Source organism: Zalophus californianus, chromosome 11, assembly GCF_009762305.2.
Source record: "Zalophus californianus isolate mZalCal1 chromosome 11, mZalCal1.pri.v2, whole genome shotgun sequence".
In the NCBI taxonomy this organism is placed as follows: domain Eukaryota; kingdom Metazoa; phylum Chordata; class Mammalia; order Carnivora; family Otariidae; genus Zalophus; species Zalophus californianus.
Window position 1 is genome coordinate 6,173,146 of NC_045605.1, and position 25,155 is coordinate 6,198,300.

The 25,155-nt window shown below is 38.7% G+C and overlaps 1 protein-coding gene across 1 annotated transcript in view; it reads left to right on the forward strand.

Annotated features, from left to right (window-relative positions):
• DDX10 (DEAD-box helicase 10) overlaps positions 1-25,155 on the forward strand; it is a 269,001-nt gene that overhangs the window by 13,891 nt on the left and 229,955 nt on the right. Inside the window, exons 5-9 of the mRNA XM_027581129.1 lie at positions 3,575-3,695; positions 4,312-4,501; positions 8,597-8,723; positions 12,650-12,812; positions 15,896-15,980. Of these exons, the coding sequence (XP_027436930.1) occupies positions 3,575-3,695; positions 4,312-4,501; positions 8,597-8,723; positions 12,650-12,812; positions 15,896-15,980 (686 nt within the window). The remainder of the gene's footprint in view (positions 1-3,574; positions 3,696-4,311; positions 4,502-8,596; positions 8,724-12,649; positions 12,813-15,895; positions 15,981-25,155) is intronic.

Consider the following 25,155-nt stretch of genomic DNA (forward strand, 5'->3'; position numbering starts at 1 on the left):
GTAGAGGGGGAGGGAGAGGGACAGGCAGACTCTGGGCTGAGCACAGAGCCCCATGTGGGGCTCAATCTCATGACCCTGAGGTCATGACCTGAGCTGAAATCAAGAGTCCAGCACTTAACCAATTGAACCACCCAGGCACCCCTATTTTTAACTTTTTGAGGAACCTCCATGCTGTTTTCCAGAATGGCTGTACCAGCTTGCATTCCAACCAGTAGTGCAAAAGTGTTCACCTTTCTCCACATCCTCGTCAGCAGCTGTTGTTTCTTGTGTTGTTGATTTGAGCCATTCTGACTGATGTGAGGCCATATCTCATTGTGGTTTTGATTTACATTTCCTTGGTGATGAGTGATGTTGAGCCTCTTTTCATGTGTCTGTTGGCCATCCATATGTCTTCTTTGGGAAAATGATAGTCTTCTGCCCATTTTTTAATTGGATTTTTTTGTGTATTGAATTGTATCAGTTCTTTATATATTTTGGATACTAACCCTTGTCAGATATGTCATTTGCAAATATCTTCTCCCATTATGTAGATTTCTTTTAGTTTTGTTGATTTGTTTCCTTTGCTGTGCAGAAACTTTTTATTTTGTTATAGTCCCAGTAGTTTAATTTTGCTTTTATATTTCCCTTGTCTCAGACATATCTAGAAAAATGGTGCTGTGGCTGATGTCAGAGATTATGTCTGTGCTCTCTTTAAGAATTTTTATGGTTTTGGGGTATCTGGGTGGCTCAGTGGTTAAGCCTCTGCCTTTGGCTCAGGTCATGATCCCAGAGTCCTGGGATCGAGCCCTGCATCGGGCTCCCTGCTCAGTGGGAAGCCTGCTTCTCACTCTCCCACACCCCCTGCTTGTGTTCCCTCTCTCGCTGTGTTTCTCTCTGTCAAGTAAATAAATAAAATCTTTAAAAAAAAATAATTTTTATGGTTTCAGGTCTCAACATTTAGGTCTCTAATCCATTTTGAGTTTATTTTTGTGTATGGTATAACAAAGTGCTCTAGTTTAATTCTTTTGATGTGGCTGCCTAGTTTTCCCAATATTACTTCTTGGAGAGGCTGACTTTTTCCCATTGGATAGTCTTTCCTACTTTGTCGAATATTAGTTGACCATATAGTTGTGGGTTGATTTCTGGGTATTATTCCTTTGACCTGTGTGTCTATTTTTATGCCAGTATCATACGTTTTAATCACTACCACTTTGTAGTGTACTTGAAATCTGGAATTGTGATACCTTCAGTTTTGTTTTTCTTTTTTAAGATTGTGTTGGCTTTTCAAGGTCTTTGTGGTTCCATACAAATTTTAGGATTATTTGTTCCAGTTCGGTGAAAAATGCTGTTGGTATTTTGGTAGGAACTGTATTAAGTCTGGGTTTGCTAATATTTTGTTGAGGATTTTTGCATCTGTGTTTATCAGAGATCGTGGTTAATAGTTTTCTTTCTTTCTTTTTTTTTTGTGGTGTTACTGTCTGGTTTTGGTATCTGGGTAATGCTTGTCCTGTGAAATGAGTTTGGGTGTGTTCCTTCCTCTTCTATTTTTGGGAGCAGTTTGAGGAAGATAGGTACTAACTGTTCTTTAAATGTTAGAACTCACCTGTGAAACTGCCTGGTCCTGGACTTTTGTTTTTTGGGAGTGTTAAAATTATTGATTGAATTTCATTACTTGTAATCAGTCTTTTCGGATTGTCTATTTCTTTGTGATTGAGCCTTGGAAGGTTGTATGTTTCTAGGAATTTATTGTTATCTAGATTTTTCAGCTTGTTGTAATGTAATTCTAGTTGTCACTTATAATTCTTTGTATTGGGGTGCCTGGGTGGCTCAGTCGGTTAAGTGTCTGCCTTTGGCTCAGGTCATGATCCCAGGGTTCTGGGATTGAGCCCGCGTTGGGCTCCCTGCTCGGCAGGAAGCCTGCTTCTCCCTCTCCCACAACCCCTGCTTGTGTTCCTGCTCTCGCTGTCTCTCTGTCAAATAAATAAATAAAATCTTAAAAAAAAATAGTTCTTTGTATTTCTGTGGTGTGGGTTATAACTTCATTTGTGATTTTTTTTGGGGAGATTTTCTCTTTTTTTTCTTGATGAGTATGGTTAGCAGTTTATCAGTTTTTAAAATGTCTTTTCACAGAACCAGCTTTCATTCTATTGATATTTTCTATTTTTTTTTAAGATTTTATTTATTTGAGAGAGAACGAGAGGAAGAATGGGGGGGACAGAGGGGGAACGACAAGCCGACTCCCTGCTGAGCGGGGAGCCTGACATAGGGCTTGATCCCAGGACCCTGAGATCATGACCTGAGCCAAAGTCAGATGTCTAACCTACTGAGCCACCCAGGCGCCCCTTCTATTGTTTTTTGAGACTCTCATTTATTTCCCCTCTGATCTTTATGTTCTTCCTTCTAATAACTTTGGGCTTTATCTCTTCTTTTTCTGGTTCCTGTCAGTGTAAAGTTATTGTTTATTTTGGGATTTTTCTTATTTTTTGAGTTAGGCCGGTATCACTACGATGGTTGATATGATTTGAATCTTTAATTTGAGACTGGTTTTGTGGCCTAACATGTGATCTGTCTTGGAGAATGTTCTATTTACACTTGAAAAGTATCTCTATTCTGCAATTTTTAGATGAAATGTTTTGTATATCCCTGTTAAGTTCATGTGGTCTACTGTACTGTTTAAGTCCAATGTTTCCTCATTGATTTTCTGTCAAGATGATCTATCCATTGATGGAGGTGGGGTATTAAAGTCCCCTACTGTTAGTGTATTGCTGTCAGTTTCTCCCTTTATGTCTGTTAATATTTTTTGTGTTTACATGCTTCTATGTTTGGTGCATAAATATTTACGAATGTTAAATCCTCTTTTTGGGTTGATCCCTTTATCATTATGTAATACTCTTTTTTGTCTTTTATTATAGTCATTGTTTTAAAGTCAGTTTTGTCTCATACTCCAGCTTTCTGGAGTAGAAGATGGTTGTGAGGAATGCTGATTTTAGCTCATGGTGGAACCTGCTAGGCAACATCTGCTCTTCCTGCTAGTATATCTGGAATGCTTGTTTGTGCTAGAGTCTCTTCTAGAAGGTGGATACTTGAATTCTTGAATTTATATGCAAACATACACAAAGAAAGAGTAGCATCACAAACCCTCACATACCTGTCACCCATCTTTAATGACTAACATTCTGTGGTTCTGGTTTCAAGGAGACAACTTCTAGAATGTGGAGAGCTCATGGTGTCAGAGAGCCTCCCCAGTGCCTCTGGGTTCTGACTTAAATAATGACGGTGTTTCCAGTGTAAGTCGGTTCTGGCAGATGTAAAGGCAAGTGAAGACTTGGAGCATTTACAGGAAATTTTTCTTGGCCTCAGAATCCTGGCTATAATTAAGAATCTTAGTGTACTCTGAGCTCTTTAGGTCTTCACTTAGGACTTTTATTTGCCCAGAAATTTGGATGTGCTGCAGAAATAGAAGGGGAAATCATGTCTCTTTGTAACATATCTACATTGTTATGATGAAATGACACATGCAGATGGCTCTTATAGTTTTGATACACAGGCTGCTCAGTGATGTGTCTGTGTAATCAAAAGAAACAACTGTTTTCAGGATCTGAAACATGAAGCTGAGAGGATCAATAACATAAATATACTTGTTTGCACTCCGGGTCGGCTTCTTCAACACATGGATGAAACAATATGTTTTCATGCTACCAATCTCCAAATGTTAGGTGAGTCTAATGAATTTCTAATGAAACAATCTGAGATTTAGGAGAGAAACCTCATAAATTTTAATGATAGAAATTTTTAGTCTTAATATTTATTCAATAAAATATCTGAGAAATAACCTGAAACAATTTTTTGGCATAGGGGTTCTGAACCCAGAGAGTACAACTAGACATTTTTTTTTTTATTTTGAACAAAATGGTCAGAAGAATATAAGTAGTTGTATATAAAATTAGACACTTCAGTATTTGACACTGTTAAGAATTGATCTTTTAAGCTATATCCACTTCTGGTGATATTACCTAATGTGGTGTGTTTTTTTTTTTAAACAACTATTTTGCAATAATTCTAGATTTATAATTGCAGTGATAGTATAGGGAGTTCCTTTATACCCCTCCCGCAGTTTCCCCTAGGGTAACACCTTACACAACTGTGGTACTTTTGTCAAAATGAAGATTAACATTGGTCCATTATATAAATTCCAGACCTTTTTTGGATTTCACCAGTTTTTCCACTAATGCCCTTCTTTTCTCTCCTAGGATCCAGTCCAGGATACTAGATTAGATTTAGTCTAATGTGTATTTTAAATGTTGTAGTTCACTGTGAATTTTCTCTTTTTAGTTCTTGATGAAGCAGATAGAATCTTGGATATGGGCTTTGCTGATACCATGAATGCTATTATTGAAAATCTTCCCAAGAAACGGCAGACTTTACTTTTCTCAGCTACGCAAACCAAATCTGTAAAGGACCTTGCACGCCTGAGTTTGAAAAACCCTGAGTATGTGTGGGTTCATGAAAAAGCAAAATACAGGTATGTACTATTTGAAGCTGTATTTGATATAATCCAAACAATCAATGTTCTTTTTAGTATAAGAATTCAACATTTTAAATTAATACTATTTTTTAGGAAATTAGACATCATTTTATGTGTTAGGAGATATGGGAAGCATAGTAAAATATGTTAGTTAAAACTATTTAAATATTTGATGCACCTTTAAATGTGGAATACTCTAGTGCAGTCTTTTTCACAATGTGGTCTGGGGAACAAATACCCTTCTATAAGATGTTAACAGGTATTTATTAATAACTACCCCTGCATAAACTGAGGGGCAGTGGGTTTGTGTGGCTGTGTGGGAAGTGGGTTGGGGGAAATGGGTTTTAAAGAGTATTTTGATACAGCAAGTGGAAGTTTGTGTATGTATGTTTGGTATGAATCATTGTAGACTGTTGACATACTTGACTTGCAGAAATATTTTCTGGTGGATACAAGTAGAATCTGTGTTGAAGATCTCTATATGGATTCAACCCTACCATTATTTCTGTCTTCTATTTCTTCCTATGAAATGTTAGTCTAAAAAGAAATAGATTGGGGAAAACGATGGGTTATCCTCTTGGAAAGTTTTTAAATACTGAAGATATGGGCCCTGAGGCCCACATTAACTTTGTTCAGCTACTAGATGTCTAAGATTAAAGAAGGTCTTAGAGGAGGCCAGACTCCATGCTTCTAGGTGATTTTTTTTTTTAAAGATTTTATTTTATTTGACATACAGATACAAAGCGAGAGGAGGAACACAAGCACGGGGAGTGGGAGAGGGAGAAGCAGGCTTCCCGCTGAGCAGGGAGCCCGATGCGGGGCTCGACCCCAGGACCCTGGGATCATGAGCTGAGCCGAAGGCAGACGCTTAACGACTGAGCCACCCAGGTGCCCCGCTTCTAGGTGATCTTAATGGATGAACTTTGAGGAGTCTGAGTACTGGTACCTTTGGTTATCAAGAATTCAGGAATGGCATAGGAAGAGATTCTTGAGGTAGTTTCCTCCTTAGCTTACTGTGGTAGAGACAGTGGTCCTTGTTTGTAAGGTTGTATTGAGATAGCTATAGAAATTCTTGGTACAATTAATAATCTAAAGATTGTCTGGGTCTTTAGATTTTTTTCTTTGTTCTTTTTGCTGTTTGCTTTCTGCCTGTTTTCAAGATTCTCTAGTGTTGGGGCGCCTGGGTGGCTCAGTTGGTTAAGCGACTGCCTCCGGCTCAGGTCATGATCCTGGAGTCCCGGGATCAAGTCCCGCATCGGGCTCCCTGCTCAGCAGGGAGTCTGCTTCTCCCTCTGACCCTCCCCCTTCTCATGTGCTCTCTCTCTTTCAAATAAATAAATAAAATCTTTAAAAAAAAAAAAAAAAAAGATTCTCTAGTGTTTTTACCAGGCATGAATTTTTCAATCATTAGGTAGTCTCTAAAACTGTGCATAATTTAAGGTAATTGTATATAGTATCCCTGTTTCCAATTTCTGTAGATAACAATGGGTTATTATTTATAGATCAGAGTTAGAAAAAACTGAATGCAAATACTGTATTTCATAAATGATTTTTTAAAAGATTTTATTTGAGAGAGAGAGAGGAGGAGAGAGGGCCTGCACATGAGTGGGGAGAGGGGTAGAGGGAGAGAATCTCAAGCTGACTCTGTGCTGTGTGTGGTGTGTCATGCAGGGCTCGATCTCATGACCCTGAGATCCCTGAGATCGTGACCTGAGCCGAAACTAAGAATCAGACACTTAACGGACTGAGCCACCCAGGCGCCCCCATAAATGATTATTGAAATGCAGTTCCATCACTTATAAAAGAGTGATTTATATGTTTATAAATCATAAATATTATTAATTGATAACTGTGGCCTGTATGGTAATGACCGTGGCACTCTCTAATTTCTGGTTCACCAGAGTGCTACAAAAAGCAGATACTGTTGTGAGTTTTGTCTCATGTCATTATTGAAGTTTCTTCTCCAGCCATTAATTCAGTTAATACACCATGGGAAAATCATAATCAAGAATATTTTTAAGACATTATAGAATATCTGCTCTCAAATCATGAAGGACCAGAAAAGTAATTTAAAAGTTAGGTCTTACTGAAGTTGTATATCAGAGTGTACTTAGAAAAAGTATACCAGTATGTTTTCTTTATATTGCTATTGTAGTGAAATGGTGCTTCTAATGAATTTTTTTTTTTTTGAGAAAAAATTGTGTTTGGGTCATTGTAACTTGCTGTGTTTTACAGTGAATATAAGTTGAATTCTTTGGTGAATTGGGAACCATTTCAAATTTGAGATGGATATTCTGAGCTTATATTATTAGGTACATACAAATTTAATATTACATTTCATATTAGCATCATTAATCATAATGAAATGTTGCTCTTTATCTGTACTAATACTTTTTGCCTTGAAGTCTAGTTTGATATTAGTCTCCCTATAGCAACTTTCTCTTGGTTGGTGTTTGCATGGTGAATCCTCTGTTCATTTACGCTTTACATTATATACGCCCTTATATTTTAGATTTGACTTTGTAAGCAACACATGGTTCTGTTACCAGGTATGATAATTGCTTTGCAACTAGAGGATTTAGTTCATTGATCTATAACTTACCATATCATTTAAGTCTCTACCCCTTTCCATTGTGCCTTCATTGTGAAGTATATTAATTTCATACGTTTTAAACTCCATAAGCTGTTATTACTTTTTGAAACATCAGTATTTATTTAGATTTATCCAAATAGTTATTCTTTATGATATTTTTATTTCTTGTGCTCAAAAGAATTTCCTTTTATTTTTAGTTCAGGTTTACTAGTGGAAAAATGTTTTGACTTTTCTGAGAACCTTTTTATTTATTTTTGAAGGATACCTTGGCATGTTTATTTATTTATTTATTTTTAAGATTTATTTATTTGAGAGAGTGAGAATGGGAGAGAGTACATGAGAGGGGGGAGGGTTAGGGGGAGAAACAGGCTCCTCGCTGAGCAGGGAGTCCGATGCGAGATCCTGGGACTCCAGGATCATGACCTGAGCCGAAGGCAGTCACTTAACCGACTGAGCCACCCAGGCGCCCAGCTGACAGTTTTCTTGTTCCTTTGAAGATATTGTGTATTGTTTAAGATTTTCTTATCTTTAATTCTTAGTGAAATCATGATTTTTTTTTTTTTTTTTTTTTTGGTGGCAGGTAGATGTTGTAAGGACAGATGACCTTGATCTGGGCCACCCTGGCTTTCAGACTCTGGGGCTGTTCTGTTTCTGTTCTGTGTTTGTTCTGCCTTGAGTCCTGGCTGGGGTAATTGCCCTTCTGGAGGTCTCTGCTGAAAGGTGTGGGTATTTAGCAGAGCCCTTCCGTCCTGGCAGGCTCTGAACTTCATAGCCTTGAGATTGCCAGGATCTCTGCTCAGCTCTGAGCTTCCCAGTTGTTGCTTTTTGCTTGTTTTCACTCATTTTGTTGTGTGTGTGTGTGTTTAGTTTAGGAGTTGTCACACTTCTCATGGGAAAATTGTATGAAGAATTTAAGATTCAGTGTTTTGTGGCTCCTTCTATCTAGGATCTTGGACTACCATATTTAGGCCTAAGGTTGCTACTCAGCTCTACTCTGTTTTGCAAATCAGCAGATGCTTTGAGGGAAAAGTGGAAATTAATATGGGGCTTGCCTCAGGGTTTGTCGGTTTTCTTTTTCAGTACTTCAAGTACTAGCTGCCTTGGTTGCTGTCTGATGCCTTCTGTTTTTTGTTTTATATTTAATCCAGCCTTTAGAGTTAGTGCTATAGGCCACCAAAGTATTAATCTGATACAAACAACCCCTTTATGGCAGGAATGATAGCTTTTTAGTCTTAAAGTTTTGGCAGCCAGTGATGATTATTTCTTAGATCCATTATTTCGTTAGGATTTGCAAAATTGTGATAATCTGATTCTATTTCTAATTTTTAAAAAGTTTTCTTTCACAGTATATGTATGTGTATGAGAAATTTGTTGGAAAGGCACACTGCTGTTAATATTTTTCTTTTCTTCCTTTCTTTTTTTTTTTTCGTGGGGTCTGGATTTCAAAGCTAACCAATGTGGCATATTTTTAATGTTTTTCCTTCTCTTATTTCCATAAGCACCCCTGCCACTTTGGAACAGAACTACATAGTTTGTGAGCTGCACCAAAAAATAAGTGTGTTATATTCCTTTTTGAGAAGCCACCTGAAGAAGAAAAGTATTGTATTTTTCTCCAGTTGTAAAGAGGTACTAAATGATTAAGTAATTCATGTTGAATCATCCCTTTTAAAATAGCAGATTTCAGTTAGATAAATAGCAATTTCTTCTGTTCTAATAAATACAGTGCTAGATGTGGTGAGGAATATGATAAATAGGCGTGGTATCCCTCAGTGAATACTGGTAGAACAGATCATTGAATGGCTAGACTAACCACAGGTCTTTATAATCTGACACCTACCCTCCATGAATCCTGAACTGAATATGCCATTTATTTCCATGATTTGATGTCTTTGATCATGATGATCTCTGGAATGCCCTCCCTGCATTCCTTTACACTAATGCTGAGGGAGTGTTGAATGTCCTTTAAGGCTAAGCTCAAATGTTACATTGGAAGGTCCTTCTGTGATACTCCGGATCCCCTTGTTATAATTAGCAATTTCCCCCATCCTCCTATAGTATATATGTCTTTAATTGAATTAACACACTTGTTTAATACTAGCCATTTGCTGTGAATAAAGGATTCAGTGATAAATAAGAAAACTTAGTCTCTTCCCTTAAAGAGAAGGGGCCTTGAGTGATTTTTATGTCACTTTCCTCTCTATATTTCAGATTACCTGAGGATATATAGTTGTTGGCATATAGCAGGTAGATTCTAGATTTATAGCTTTTTGAATACTTAACATGATAAGTATGCCAATAAGTTTCCCTCCAGCTTATGGGAAAGATAAGTAGTGGTCTGTCTGTTGTACTCTGTCCTTTTTCTATCTTTACTGTTTTTAGGAAACCTCTTCATTTCCATGGCTTTAAATGCCATCTATGTTTTAACACCTGCCACATCGACATCTCAAGCCCTGACCACTCTCCTGAACCCCAGATTTGTGTATCTACTTGAATACTAGAGATTTCCATTGAGTGTCTTGAGGGCATCTCAAGTTTAAAATAAGAAAAGCAATTTAAGATTTCATATCCTGAAGATCTACTCCCTCCCATCTCTTCCCCATCTCAAATGACTGAATCCTTATTTGTTGCCTGTCTTCATCTCATTGTCAGTATATTGATAACTCTCATTAGCTCTACCACCTCTCACCGCACCTCATGCTGTAGCTAAATCTAAGCCATGCTTAACTTTCTCTTAGTCGTGGCTTGTCTCTTCATTCCCACACTTTCTTTCCTGTAGTTATCACAGATTCTAGCTAGAATGATCTTGGAAAATCATCTACCTCAGCGAGTTTTTTCAAGAGCAAGAATTCAAGGTCAGTTTTGATTCAGGAGATGCAAACTGCAGAAAGTTTTCATGGACTCAGTTCATACTTCCTAGCTTTGCGTATGCACTTTTTTTGAGCTTGGTTTGCCTGAAAGTGCATCTGTCATCTGCAGGGTCACCTCTCCTCTCTCCCATTTTTATGGTAGCCCTTTTAAAACCACAAAAGAAAGGCATGAGTCCATCCATCTGTAATCTTACTGGTGCATTGTCTCAGGACCTGAGAATCTTCCTGGCACCAGAGGCATTGCTCTTGAGAAAGTGAATGGCTCTAAGGACAAGGTAACAAGTGTTTTGCAGTTCAGTTGGCTTACCATTCTTTTAACACAATTTGTAGGGAGACTTAATGGACTTATTAGCTGATGGATTACTAGAAATTTTATTTATCATCATTTTGAAATATAGGAGTTCAAAGAGTTAAGGTTATTTCCAGTACATTTTCTTTTTTTTAAACTTATTTTTAAAATTCCAGTATAATTTTACATATAGTGTTACATTAGTTTCAGGTGTGTAATAGGTCGTTCAGTAATTCTATACATTATTCAGTGCTCACCATGATAAGTGTACTTAACCCCTTTCACCTGCTTCACCCACCTTCCCTCTGGCAACCACTAGTTCTCTATATTTAAAGCATCTGTTTTTTGTTTGTTTTTGCCTTTGTTCACTTGTTTTCTTAAATTCCACATGTGAGTGAAATCATATGGTATTTGTCTTTCTCTGACTTATTTCACTTAGCATTATACTTTCTAGATCCATGTTATTGTAAATGGTAAGGTTTCATTCTTTTTTATGGCTGAGTTATATTCCATTATATATGTATCACTTGTTCTTTATCTATTCATCTCTTCATGGACACTGTTAGCTTCCCTGTCTTGGCTATTGTAAACAATGCTGCAGTAAACATAGGGGTGCATATATCTTTTTTTTTTTTTAAAGATTTATTTATTTATTTTGAGAGAGTGAGAATGAGAGAGAGAGAGAGAGTACATGAGAGCGGGGAGGGTTAGAGGGAGAAGCAGACTCCCTGCTGAGCTGGGAGCCTGATGCGGGACTCGATCCTGGGACTCCAGGATCATGACCTGAGCCGAAGGCAGTTGCTTAACCAACTGAGCCACCCAGGCGCCCCAGGTGCATATATCTTTTTGAATTAGTATTTTTGTTTACTTTGGGTAAAGAGCCAGTAGTGGAATTGCTGGATCATATAGTACTTCTATTTTTAATTTTTTGAGGAACCGTCATACTATTTTCCATAATGGCTGCACCAGTTTGCATTCCTACCAGCAGTGCACCATGGTTCCTTCCAGTACATTTTCTGTATTTTTGTGAAGAGATTTTTCTTAACATGCATATTAGAAAGAGAAAATAGGAATAAAATAATGAGGTACTCTGCCTCAGTCTACCAATTAGTAGTATTCATTTATTAATATGTAAACTAAAGAGAAATAAAGCTAACAATCAGCTCCATTTACTTCTGTATAAGAAGAGATTTTATAACATCCAATGTTGTATAACAAAATCATTATGTTTATTCTTTTTGTTTTGCCCTTTTTTTAAAACAAAAATTTATTTAGAGCACACATGGGAGTTGGGGGGGGCAGAAGGAGAGGGAGAAGCAGACTCCCCACTGAGCAGGGAGTCCAACGTGGGGCTTGATCCCATGACCCTGAGATCATGACCTGAGCCAAAGGCAGACGCTTAACGAACTGAGCCCCCCAGGCGCCTCCTTTGTTTTGCTTATTATCAAATTCTAACAGTTCTTGTTCTGGTCAGTTCTGTACTAATGAAGTAATAGCTTAGTCTGAGAATTTTTAATAGCTTTATGGCCACTGGAAATTAGAAATTAAAACTGATATTCATTGTTTTGTTGTAGAAAGTTGTAAATATTGATAAGATTATCAAAAGACTTTGAAGCATAAAACTATTAAGATAAAATTCTGTGGGGTCAGAAAATTGACCTAAGAGTTCAAGGAGGCAAAATTTCTTTCTCTTGAGTTTATTTTGTCTTTAATTATTTCTCAAGGACTTACTTTTTTTGTAGCGGTTTTAGGTTCACAGCAAAGTTGAGAGGCCTTCTTTCATACAGGCATGGCCTTCATTATTTTTACCTATTTTAAAAATGATTGTGGGGCGCCTGGGTGGCTCAGATGGTTAAGCGTCTGCCTTCGGCTCCCGTCATGATCCCAGGGTCCTGGGATTGAGTCCCGCATTGAGCTCCCTGCTCCTTGGGAGCCTGCTTTTCCCTCTGCCTCTCTCTCTCTCTGTCTCTCATGAATAAATAAATAAAATCTTAAAAAAAAGATCTCACTTAGCAAATTAAAAAAAAAATGATTGTGGGTATCAGATTGCTCTGCTACTTAGAATCTATTGGATACATGTATAAGAAGTTTATTTTAAATTCTCAGCATTTATATCAGAAATTACAGTTTTTGCAACGAAATACATTTGGAAAAATGTCAGCTATCAAGTTGAAAATGTAAGGGGAGCCTATTTTTAAGAAGATCCTCATAGGAAATAATGTGAGCAAAAAGTGCTTGAAGACCTCAACTCTAGACTGCATTTCCCTTTCTGCTCCACATTTATTAATTGGTGAAACTTGTGCTCCTTAAAGCATTTTTGCTGTTCATCTCATAATATGGCTTGCTGTGCTGCTGCTGTCCCGAAGTACCAAACTCCTTTTTCTGTTCATGTCTAGGTTCAGTATCTGTACCGAGTGTTCTGTCGGCTACGTCCTGGCATCTCTATCCTTGCCCTGCACGGCCGCCAGCAGCAGATGAGAAGGATGGAAGTCTACAACGACTTTGTCCGCAAGAGAGCCGCCGTGCTCTTTGCTACTGATATTGCTGCCAGGGGGCTGGGTAAGGGCGTAGCAGAAAATATTCTGGGATCGTGGGTGATCGAATTTGCTTATAAATGGATGGATTTGGGAATTCATAGTTTCACTCAAATAATTGGTCCTTCTTCTCTTAGAAAAACAAGTAAATTGAATTAAGGCTATATCACTGAAAATTTTGGTCATATCTTCATCTTTTGTGCTTGTTGTTTATGAAAATAATCCTAGAATCCTGAGGAGCCCACAAAATCAAAGGAGGATTAAAGGTTTAAAGATAGGAAAAACTACTCGTTTCTTTGAAAATTGGAAACTTGATAAAATATTACAACTTAACAAGAAAATTTGAAGTCCATTTTTTCACCAAATGTTTTTATTTTAAAAACATGCTTAATGTATGTAAGCTTTCAAGAAGCCACTGATACTATTTTACGGCTGATGGCTTTGTGGTGGCGGGATGGGGTATGGAGGTAATTATAGGAAGTAGAGATATGAATATATAACATGAGAATAAATAGGTGGTAATTTAAAACTTTCATTTACTTTATGTTACTGACTGTGGCAGATTTTAAACACACACAAAGAATACGTCCAGTGTACCCTCATAGATACTACCCAGCTTTAGTGATGATCTTTTTCATGATCCCCTTTTTCTTCCCGTCTCCTTTGTCTTGGAGTATTTTAAAGTGTATTTCAGACATATCAATTCATTCTTATGTGACTGGAGGCTGTAGCCAAGTATGCGTATTTTTAAACCTTAGCCTATATCCTTATACCAAGACTTCTGGTAAAATCAGCATTTTGTATTTACCTTGTTTGGGCTATGTAATTTTCTGCTGAGGGAAATGGTGTACCAGTTGTCTCCAATCTTTTACTTTTCTGTTTTTAAGTTAATAGTTAAGATTTGCCTAGTTTGTGGTCCCAGTTCTGGTTTTTCTCAACTGTCCTAGCAGATGTCCCGTGCTTACTTTTCTAACGGTTCAAATGCAGTCTGTTTCCCTCTTCCTTGAGACCCTCTTGCGGCCTCTGTCTCCAGCTCTTACCTGGACTGGCTGCTCCACAAAGTTCATGCACATTTGTCATCCTGGGACACATCTATCCAGATCTCTTTCTCTTTCTTGATTTATTTTCTCATTTTATTTTAAAAAAGTTACAGTCTCATTCTCTAGGGGTGCCTGGCTGGCTCAGTTGGTGGAGCATGTGACTCTTGGTCTTGGGGTTGTGGGTTTGTGTCGCACACTGGGTGTAGAGATTGCTTAAAAATAAAATCTAAAAAAATAAATCTCATTCTCTAATAGTTTCTTCAGGAAGGGCTCACTGGAGGTAAATTTGAGTCGTTATGTGGCATGTCCTCTTCTTGAATGATAGTTGGGATGGGAATAGAATTCTAGGTTGAAATAACTTTACAGTTTTTGCAGTTATTTTCATATATTGTTTATACTCAGTCCCACTTTGATATTATGGTAGTTATTAGACACACAACTGCATTGTCTAATGTGTTAGTAAACAAGCATATACATACTATATCAAAAATATCAGTAAAAAATAAAAAAGCTTAGAACTCTTTCCTATATGTTTTACTTTATGGGCATAAAAACATTCTGAGAAGGGGTTCATAGGCTTCAGTTATAGTACAAAAATGTCAAAAACCTCTGTTCTAGCTTATTTTAAAAAGTTTATATGAACATATTCATAAGTGATATATAAAGTATTGGGTATATAAAAAGTTTACATAAACAATGTTATATAGGGTAGTGTAGGACTTGCTTTTGAAGTCTTCCCATTTCTTTTTTTTTTTTAAGATTTTATTTTTAAGTAATCTCTGCATCCACTGTGGATGGATCACAATCCCAAGATCAAGAGTCACATGTTTTACTTACTGAGCCAGCCAGGCGCCCCAAGTCTTTCCATGTTGACATATAAATATCCAGTGTGTTTTGTAGAGTGTCTCATGGTATGAATTTACCCATTCCTGGAGTAATGAACATTGAAGTTTCAGTCTTTTTATTCTAAAAATGTGCAATGAATATTCTGAAGCTCTATTCTTAAGTAAGCATCCTAGAATTTCTTTAGAATATACTAGTACCCTTTTAAAACTTTTTAAATTCTTTCTCTTTTTTAAAATGAATTATCACATGCACATGGGTAAAAATAAGCTAGGAGCCCTAGTAGGCTCTACACATCCTTGCTCTTCAGAAGCAACTCCTTAAATTTCTGTTAGTCTTTTTTTGGTATTTAGTTTTATATTTTGAAGTGATACCTTTTACACTGTACTAAATTTTTACCAAATTTAGAAAAATTACCAAAGATTTCCTTTTGTTACCTCTCTGTCATTCCTCTTCTGCATCCCCCATCGTTTTTTGTTTTGTTTTGTTTTGTTTTAGTGTTCAGCCCTTTTCTCTGTTACAGAAATTGATTTGAAATCCTCATAGCAAAATCCACAGATGATTAAAGGTAGCGCTTTTAAGGAATTGAGAACAGGGTGTCTGGAAATGAATGAAAACTTTTGTAGGCAAATATGTGTATGGAATAATTATTGCTGAGAAATGAGAAAAGGGACTTAGAAAGACATTAATTTGAATGGGGATGGGAAGAGCAAGTTTTGTAGTTCACCAGGAGCCCATGAGAAGTGGGTTCTTTTAGGTTATTAAATATCAGTGTATTTCATTATTTGTCTGACACAAAGCAATCTCTTCTGTGTCAGATACAAAATAATCTTCATATTCAAACACTATTTGTCAACGGAGAATTGTTTATTATCTCTTGGTTCATGCAATTAATTTTATTTTTAATAAAGTTCACAGATGAGTTTGATGTGATGGAAAGCCCTGGCAAGTGATACTGTAAAATAAAAAGATTGGATCACCTGGGTGCTTCAGTAGGTTAAGCATCTGCCTACAGCTCGTGTCATGATCCCAGGGTCCTATAATGGAGCTCGCATCTGGCTCCCTGCTCAGCAGGGAGTCCGCTTCTCCCTCTCTCTCTGCCCCTCCCCCTGCTCATTCTCTCTCTCTCTCAAATAAATAAATAAAATCTTAAAAAAAAAATAAAAATAGTACAGCAGGGTAGATCTTGAAACTGATTTCCTAACTTGACATTTCTTCTGTACAGATTTCCCAGCTGTGAATTGGGTTCTTCAGTTTGATTGTCCAGAGGATGCCAACACATATATTCACAGAGCAGGTAGAACTGCCAGGTAGGTGTGCTGACTCAATTCTTTGCTATTGCATTTGGGAGATGTATGCTGTTGATAGAATGGTAACTGGTTAGCATCTTTCTGGAGAGCATTTGGTAATATTTATTGAAGCCTTAGAGTTCCTCCTCATGCCTCACATTCCACATTGAAACACTGATCTTAATAAAACGGGTAAAGTTTCAGTAAAGCTATTCATCTTATTGACCTTTGTAATGGTTAAGAATTGGAAACAATCTAAATAATCCTAGTAGCGTTATGAATAATTATGGTTAGCCACAGACGGACTATTTCTTTGGATTTACCTTGTAGCATTTACTTTCTCATCGAAACTGGATGAATTATTTATAACATGGCTGTCAGTGAGACATTGATACTCGATGATGGAAGAGATACCACCTGTTGGTCTACCTGGTCCAACAGTTACTTCCAATTTTTAAGTCACAACTTGAGCTGAATGGTTTCCCAGGGATGGCAGGATCTTTAGACCCAAGATATAAACAATCTTCCAAGCAATATGTGTCATTCTCCAGTAGGCTTGCTCTTCTGCTTGCTCTGTGTCCCTTCCAGCAAGTGGCCCCAAGTGGCCCCTATCCCTTGTTTACCTAGTAAATATCTTTAATATGTAGTTATTTTAAATTTCTTTGAATCCATAGTTTCTGGATGGCTTTGAAGAAAAAAAAATTTTTTTTTTGTCGTATTTGGTGAATTTCGTTGTATGTTTTGACTGATGTGAAGGTTTTTCATGTCTTTCTGTAGCCTGAGAACAAGTAGAGCTCTCCTTTTGTTCATTTTTAATCTTCATAACATGTTTGATGCTTGATTCACATTTACCTTGTGGGCCATTAAACATGGGCTATAATCAAAATGTACTCCAGCACATTTCTTTTGTCCAGCGCGAAGGGAGAGAATAGTGAAAAATAAAGCTATTTAAAAATAGGATTTATGTACTTCGGGGTCAAAAGTTTTTTATTGCAATTAACAATATAATTTGAACAAGCAGTGGAGTTAGAAGTGGGTTCTGTATATGGCGTCATTGTATCTTCAGACAGACTTGCCTGTAGACTGGTGACATTTTGGTTTCTCATGGAGTCTAAGGAAATCGGACCTGGGTAGAACAGAGGTCTTGTTTTCCATTTTATAGGGAGGTGGGTGGGGTATCAGTGATCTTCGTCTGAGTACATGTTTGGGTTATTTTTCACAGTGAGAGACTCAGAAGTGGCTTATAAGTAGTGGTTGGTGGAATGAATGTTCCTCCACTGTTTCATGCTCTTCAGTAAATGTGTAGCGTATATGAATTTGTACATGTATCCGTGTACACATTTGCATTTTAGATAAAGTGGGATGTGACCTCTCATGAGCATACTGCTCCAGGGGCACACAGGCTTGTTAGTTGTGCCATTTGGTGTTGATATAGACAGGGCAAATGGATTTCTTTTTTTTTTTTTTAAAGATTTTATTTATTTTATTTGAGAGAATGAGAGAGAGAGAGCACATGAGAGGGGGGAGGGTCAGAGGGAGAAGCAGACTTCCCGCTGAGCAGGGAGCCCGATGAGGGACTCGATCCCAGAACTCCAGGATCATGACCTGAGCCGAAGGCAGTTGGCTAACCAACTGAGCCACCCAGGCACCCAAATGGATTTCTTTATAGAATGCTTTTATTTATTTATTTGATTTGATTTATTTGTCAGAGAGAGAGAGCACGAGAGTGCACAAGCAGGGGGAGGGGCAGAGGGAGAAGCAGGCTCCGTGCTGAGCCGGGAGCCTGACGTGGGGCTCGATCCCAGGACCTGGAGATTATGACCTGAGCCGAAGGCAGATGCTTAACTGACTGAGCCACTCTATAGAACACCAGTGATTCTTCCTGTATGAAGATGATTGGACATCTCATTGCATCAGAAAACAGTTCACCAAAGAGGATTATTTCAGGGTTTTTGTTTCCCAGAGAGGTTGTTGAAAATCTTACATAGTCGAACATACCAGGGTGAACATTAAATTGGTCCTAATGACTGGCGATGAAGAGTAGCTACAGAAACATCACGATTGTGTTTGAAGAGAAAATACTAATTTGAAGAACTATTGTAATTTCTAATGCCATTAATTTTTAAAGCACAATTGTGTTTGATCCCTTGTAACCAATTAAAAATGTTTGAATCGACTCTTAGATGAGTAGTCAGTGGAAGTGTTTAGGACATGCAGTGCTTATTTTTTCTTGGGCAGTTTAATAAAAAAGCGAAATTGCAGTTTAAAAGTTGCCATTAATGGGCTTACAGATAATTAGAAAGTTTCATGGGCCATGAGACTGGATAATTGAATTAAATAAGGCTAAATTAGAATTTGAAATTAATTAAAATCCTGTGTTTATGCCGAAATTAAAACTGGGTTGCCAGATAGTGTTTACTTGTGGAAGTGAGCTGTAATATATGAATATAGAGAAATGAATTCAGTGCTTTGTGGCAAAATAGCTAAAGTCTGAGGAATCTTTTTTTCCTTACTGTGTTTTAGCTGAGTGAAAATAGTGATTCCAGTACTTGTTTTGAAGTACTTTGTTTTAATTAATTCACATAAAATTCTCTTGATCCTTAGTATTGAGAAAAATTTTGTCTTTTTTCCTTAACCATCCACACCCCTTTTAACAAAATGATCTCATTTAGAGACAGGTGAGGCAAGGAATATGAATATAATTTTATCAAGCTGTATTCTGTGATACATTGTACTTAAAAATGATAGTCTTTTTTTATTAACATATAATATTTGTTTCAGAGGTACAGGTCTGTGATTTGTCAGTCTTACACAATACACAGTGCTCACCATAGCACATACCCTCCCCGATGTCCATCACCAGCCACCCCATCCCTCCCACCCCACCCCCACTCCAGCAACACTCAGTTTGTTTCCTGAGATTAAGAGTCTCTTGTGGTTTGTCTCCCTCTCTGGTTTCGTCTTGTTTCATTTTTCCCTCCTTTCCCCTATGATCCTCTGCCTTGTTTCTCAAATTCCACATATTAGTGAGATCATGTGATAATTGCCTTTCTGTGATTGACTCATTTCGCTCAGCATAATACCCTCCAGTTCCATCCACGTCGTTGCAAATGGCAAGATTTCATTTTTCTGATGGCTGCATAATATTCCAGTGTGTGTGTGTGTGCGTGTGTGTGTGTACACACATCTTCTTTATATATATATACATACATGTGTATATATATATACACACACACACACACATATACACATACACACACACACATATACACACACACACACACACCACAATTTCTTTATCCATTCATCTGTTGATGGACATCTTGGCTCTTTCCATAGTTTGGCTATTGTGGACATTGCTGCTATAAACATTGGGGTGCCCGTGCCCCTTCAGATCACTACATTTGTATCTTTGGGGTAAGTACCAAGTAGTGCAGTTGCTGGGTCGTAGGGTAGCTCTATTTTCAACTTTTTGAGGACTCTCCATACTGTTTTTCCAGAGTGGCTGCACCAACTTGCATTCCCACCAACAGTGTAGGAAGGTTCCCCTTTCTCCGCATCCTTGCCAACATCTGTCTTAAAAACAGTCTTTAGTGCTTGGAATTTTTGGTACTCATAAAACCAGGCTTTTCCATTTCTTAAGATAATGCCCATTTGAAAATAAAAAAATTGGGAATGGAAAGTAGGCATATATCAGATACTCCCCCCTTTTTAAAAAAGTTTTTAATTTTTTTTAAAGTAGACTCCTCCCAGTGTGCAACACTTGAACTCACAACCCTGAGGTAAGACCTGAGCTGAGATCAAGTGTTGGATGCTTAACCGACTGAGCCACCCCACTCACCCCACTCGTTTTTTTTAAATGCTTTTATTTGGGCAATAGAGGTCTGTGGACGGAAGATGTGAGTTATATATAACTGTTCATATATAACCATTGGGAGTTTAAATATAAAAGGTGAGAGTCAGTGCCTGGCTGGCTCAGTCGATAGAGCATGCCACTCTTGATCTCAAGTTCGTCAGTTCAAGCCCCATGTTGGGCCTAGAGCTTACTTAAAAAAAAAAATGAGTTTATGTATGTGCACCTGTCGTAAAATAATTCTTGTGGTATTCCAGCGAGCCTTACTTGCCTGAGCTCAGACTTTGGGAGTGATGTGGCTAGCAGAATGTGGTTCCACTAGGGGGCAGCAGAGGCCAGCTCTTTGTATTGCACACTCCCCCACAGGAGTTTAGATCAACAGCAGTGAAGATGAAGATGCAAAGTAGTTAAAATTTCTGCCGTGATAACTTTGAAGAGTTTATGGTTTGTGGAAAATACTGGTACTTTATGGGACAGATAATAAAAATAATTTTTTAAAAGTGTCCTTAATTTTTTTGTAAATTGAAGTAATAAAAATGGAAAAGACAATTTCCATGAGCCTTAATTTACTGAAGGTTACCCTGAATATCTTAGGTATGAGATGGGAGCAATCCCTGCTAGTGAAAATTCTTGCTTCTTTAATTCCTTTAGCTTAGATTGACGAAGATCCTGTCTTCAGCCTGCTTCTAGGTGCATAATGGTTCTTTACATGGCCTTCTGCCTTGGCCTAGTTGCCATTTAGAATTTAAACTTTTTTTTAAAAGGGCAAAACGAGTTCTTTATTTTGCATCAAGAAGCATTGAGCTGGGATAGAGACGGGCCAGGATAGCTACAGAAGTGGATAAGTGGGCTGATGTTTCTCAGGAGTCGGTTAGCTCCAGGCGCTTCCCTCTTGCTGTCCTGCTGTCTGTGCTCAACACAGCAGGCAGAGTGATCCTTTTAAACACAAGTCAGATCATGTCTGCCCTCTGATGGCTTCCTCTTCACTCCGAATAAAAGCCAGTGACCTGATTTTATTTAGCCTCTGCCCAACCTTACTTTCTATTCCCCTCTGTCCCTGTGATCCACACTAGTTGAGCTCTTTCTCCTTCATGCATGTTTTTCCCCCTCATGGCCCCTTTATGTTACTGTTTCTTTTGCTGGAATGGTGTTTCCTCCAGCACGGAGCCCCATGGCTGTCTTTCTTAACCTGAGCCAACCACTCCTCCTCACTTCACTCTGTACTTTCTTTTTTCCATAGCACTTAATACCTTCAAATATACTAGAGCTTTTCCTTATTACATTGTTTCCTTTTCTCTTCACTAGAATGTAAACTCCATAAAGGCAAGGACATATGTCTATTTAATTGACATACCCCGAGTGCTTAGAACAGGGCTTGGTGCAGAGTAGACAGTTGAGATAACACAATTACTTTCTCACATAAGACTCATGAATCAGAGCTTACCTAAATTAATTAATCTACTGCAGTATAACAAATCAACCCACAATGTAGTGGCTTAAAGCAAGAACCATATATTATCTCCCGGTTTCTGTGGATCAGGAGTCCAGGTGCAGCTCATTTGGGTCCCCTGGCTGCTCATCTGGGTCTTTACAAGTCTGTAGTCAAGGTGTCACACGGTACTTGAAGGCTCAACTGGGGGTGGATCCTGTGCCAAGCTCATTCACCTGCTTGTTGACAGGTCCCTCCATGTGATTTATAACATAGTAGCTGGCGTCATCAGTGAGAGCAAGTGAGAGAGTAAGACGGGGTAAGGTGGGAGCAACAGTGTCTTTTGTGACCTAGACTTGGAACTCAAACTTGATCTTACCTGTGTATCCTAGTGGTTACACGGATCAGCCTTAGTCAGTGTGGGGAGGGTCACAGGGTGTGAATGCAAGGAGGCCCAGATCCTTGGGAGCCATTTTAGTAGCTGCCTCCCATGCCTAATATCAAGCTTTCCTGTTAGTTTCAAGGATAAAGGGAGGTAATGAATGGTAAGGGATCTGTAGGCAGTAAGAAGTCTGGGACCTCCACCATAGCTCCACAGGGCCATTCTCGACACCTCAGGGTAGGCTCTGGCTGAGGTTGACCTCACAGTCACTAATCTGTATGTGCCGTTTATCACTTCCACAGATGGGCCATTGGTGTACCCAGTTACACACTGCCTACAGAGACCTATCCCTTGCATCCACAGCTTTAAACGTACCTGGTACATCCTGTTCTTAGCATCTCATCGATGAGGGCTCATGTGCTAGCGTATGCCATGTTTGTTTCCCTGGAGGCCTGTCATTAGTATATTTATGAGGAGATTTGACTAGGTCACTTTTTCATTTTCAGCCAGAGGAGCCTCTTCCCTAAGGGAGTGAGCAGGTTGTGGCTCAGCCATTTACTTTCTAACACTCAAATATCTGTTGAGTGAACAAATGCAAGAACTCATTTAGTCTTTATATCGGCCTTGTGGGAGAGGCTGTTTTGTCAGGAAACGATTTCTCAGGGATGGTGAGGTAAAACTTGTCTTAAGATCCCTCGGGAAATACCAGGGCTGGGATTTGTACTCGGGTCTTTCTGACTCTACAACTCCTGTTCTTAGCATTGTGCCCCAAACCAGATTTTTCATTTAGTGAAATCTAGTGGCTGCTACTCCCAGGTGGGGCTTCCAGAAGGCGTGGAGGCCAGAGGCTGGGAGAAGGAAGGTAGGTATCTTTATTTAAACTCATTGCCATTCATGGTCATGAAGATAAACTAAAAATAGGTGCATTTCCTTCTTTAGTTGGATTATGAGAGACAGATACCCCATAGTTGATCAACACTATCCTTAAAAGTCAAGAAATTTAGGTTTGGATCTTGCTCTGTCGCCCGATGGCTTTAGACCCTTTGACCAGTTCTTAATCTCTTTAAGCCTCAATTTCTTCTGTAAAATGGGGTTAATCATCTCTTTCAGTAGTTTCCAGAAGGTATAATTTCAGGTAGTATAATTTTTAGACATTACTTTTATGTGTGTTTTCTTCTTGTTTTTAATGTATTAAAACTTTAGTCTTTTTTTAAATTCTTGGGACAGAGTTGATAGACTCTAATGATTTCTACCCTTTCTCTGTGAACTCCGTAAATCCTCATTCTTCATCAGTTTGTTAGAAGCTTTCCATGCAACAAACGTTAGCCAGCTTGGTTTCTTTCCAATTACCGTGAACTTTGTTTGTCAAACTGTTGAGCCTCTTGTGGTGTACCTCCTTGTATTTCCAAGATCTTACGCTACACGTGACTTTATTTTTCCCAGAATATTTCCCAGTCTGTCCTTTTCTCTTAAATCTAGTGTAGAGTCTTTAGATATTCTGTGAGTCAGAGATCCCCCTTTTCCCGGAATAAGCTGTCCTTTGTGCCATGTTGTGCAGGAGGAACAGAAAAGTTGGAGTCTGAGTCCTTTGGCCATCTGTGCGCATCTGCAGGGCTGACTGTACTGTTGTCCCTCAGTGACAGGTGCTCGTGGGGCTGGTTGCCACAGGTAAAGCGAGGGCATAGGGAGGAGAGAAGGAGGTGCAGGGAGGGGGACAGAAAGAAGGATGTGGAATAGCAGAGTGTGCCCAAGAGTTGTCCCTGTTTCTCCACCTCCTGGTCCTGCTTACATTGTGAACAACGACTCGTATGTTAAGAATCAGAGGTATAGAACTTTAGATTCTGAAGGGACCTGGATCGTCTCCTTCGAACTGTTAATTTATAAATAAGAATGCAATGTATGGTGATAAAGTGACTTCTTATCCACGGTTATACAGCTAATGAATAGTACAGCTGGGGCTTGGGTTCAGTTCTTTTGACTCTAAATCTAGTCTGCTTATGCAACCTCTGGTGGTTTGTTTGCATCTGTTAACTCAACAAATATTTAGTGAGGAGCTTTTAGGTACACATGTATGGTAAATAGGAAACATGCATTCATATATGTCCTCAAATTTACTGGCTGAGATAAGGAAGAACCCTAATATTGGTAGTACTAAGATGTGTTCAGTGAAGTGAGAATGACACAAAAGATGTTGATTTTATTTTATTTTTTTTAAAGATTTTATTTATTTATTTGACAGAGAGAGACACAGCGAGAGAGGGAGAAGCAGGCTTCCCTTGGAGCAGGGAGCCGGATGTGGGGCTCGATTCCAGGACCCCAGGATCATGACCTGAGCCGAAGGCAGTCGCTTAACTGACTGAGCCACCCAGGTGCCCAAAAGATGTTGATTTTAAAGCATAGACATTTTGGGGCACCTGGGTGGCTCAGTCGGTTAAGCGACTGCCTTCGGCTCAGGTCATGGTTCCAGGGTCCTGGGATTGAGCCCCGCATCGGGCTCCCTGCTCCAAGGGAAGCCTGCTTCTCTCTCTCCCACTCCCCCTGCTTGTGTTCCCTCTCTCGCTGTCTGTCTCTCTCTTTCTCTGTCAATTAAATAAATAAATAAAATCTTAAAAAAAAAGCATATACGTTTTTTGTTTTCTACTTCATAATAACTTGTGTTTTGTTATAAAAATAGTGTTTATTCACTATGTAGATTCTAGATGTTGGCAGAACATACCACCTACATAGAAAAATTTTCATATATGTTTGCATACGTATTTTTAAAATTACAAGAAGGGAATTATTCTAGCAGATTCTCTTCCAGCCTGATCTGTAACTTGGAGAACCAGGCTGGAAGAACTGAGAATAGCCAGGCAGTCATGAACACTGCCAGATCTTGCTACAGCAGTAGTTGGAAGTCTGAATGGACAAAGTTTAAGGGAGACTTAAAGTTTCAGCTAGAGTGGAGTTGGTGTGTTGGGGAATAGGCATTGGAGCATTGAGGACTAGTAATTATTGGGTAGAAGGCAAATTATTGTCAGAACAGCAGGGCTTTTTCTCCTTCCTCTGGCCAGAGTTTGTTTTGAGGTTATTTCAGTGGAAGAATTACCACTGGGACCCAGAAGTCAGTGGTCTGGGTCTCTCAAGTTTAGCTAGGAAATGTTAGTGAGCTGTAGGATGTGAAGGTAAGCTTCTTGGTGTCAGACATCATGATCAACCTTTTAAGGATCCTTCTTTCTGGAGGGAGTCCTGGTAGAGCTGAAAAAGGTAATGAACTGGAAGTTTAAAGCCTCTGATATATAATGATTAGCCAGTGGTTTTTGTTTTTGTTCTAGATTTTTTTTTTAATAGTTTCCTGGTCTTTCCAGAAATTTATTTGCCTCTTCTACGAGTTGCTTGCATATAAAAGACTGGCAAATTAATGTAAAATGAAGTTCCTCTTGAATTCTAAAGGGCTGGGCGCCTGGGTGGCTCAGTAGGTTAAGCGACTGCCTTTGGCTCAGGTCATGATCCTGGGATCCCTGGATCGAGTCCCGCATTGGGCTCCCTGCTT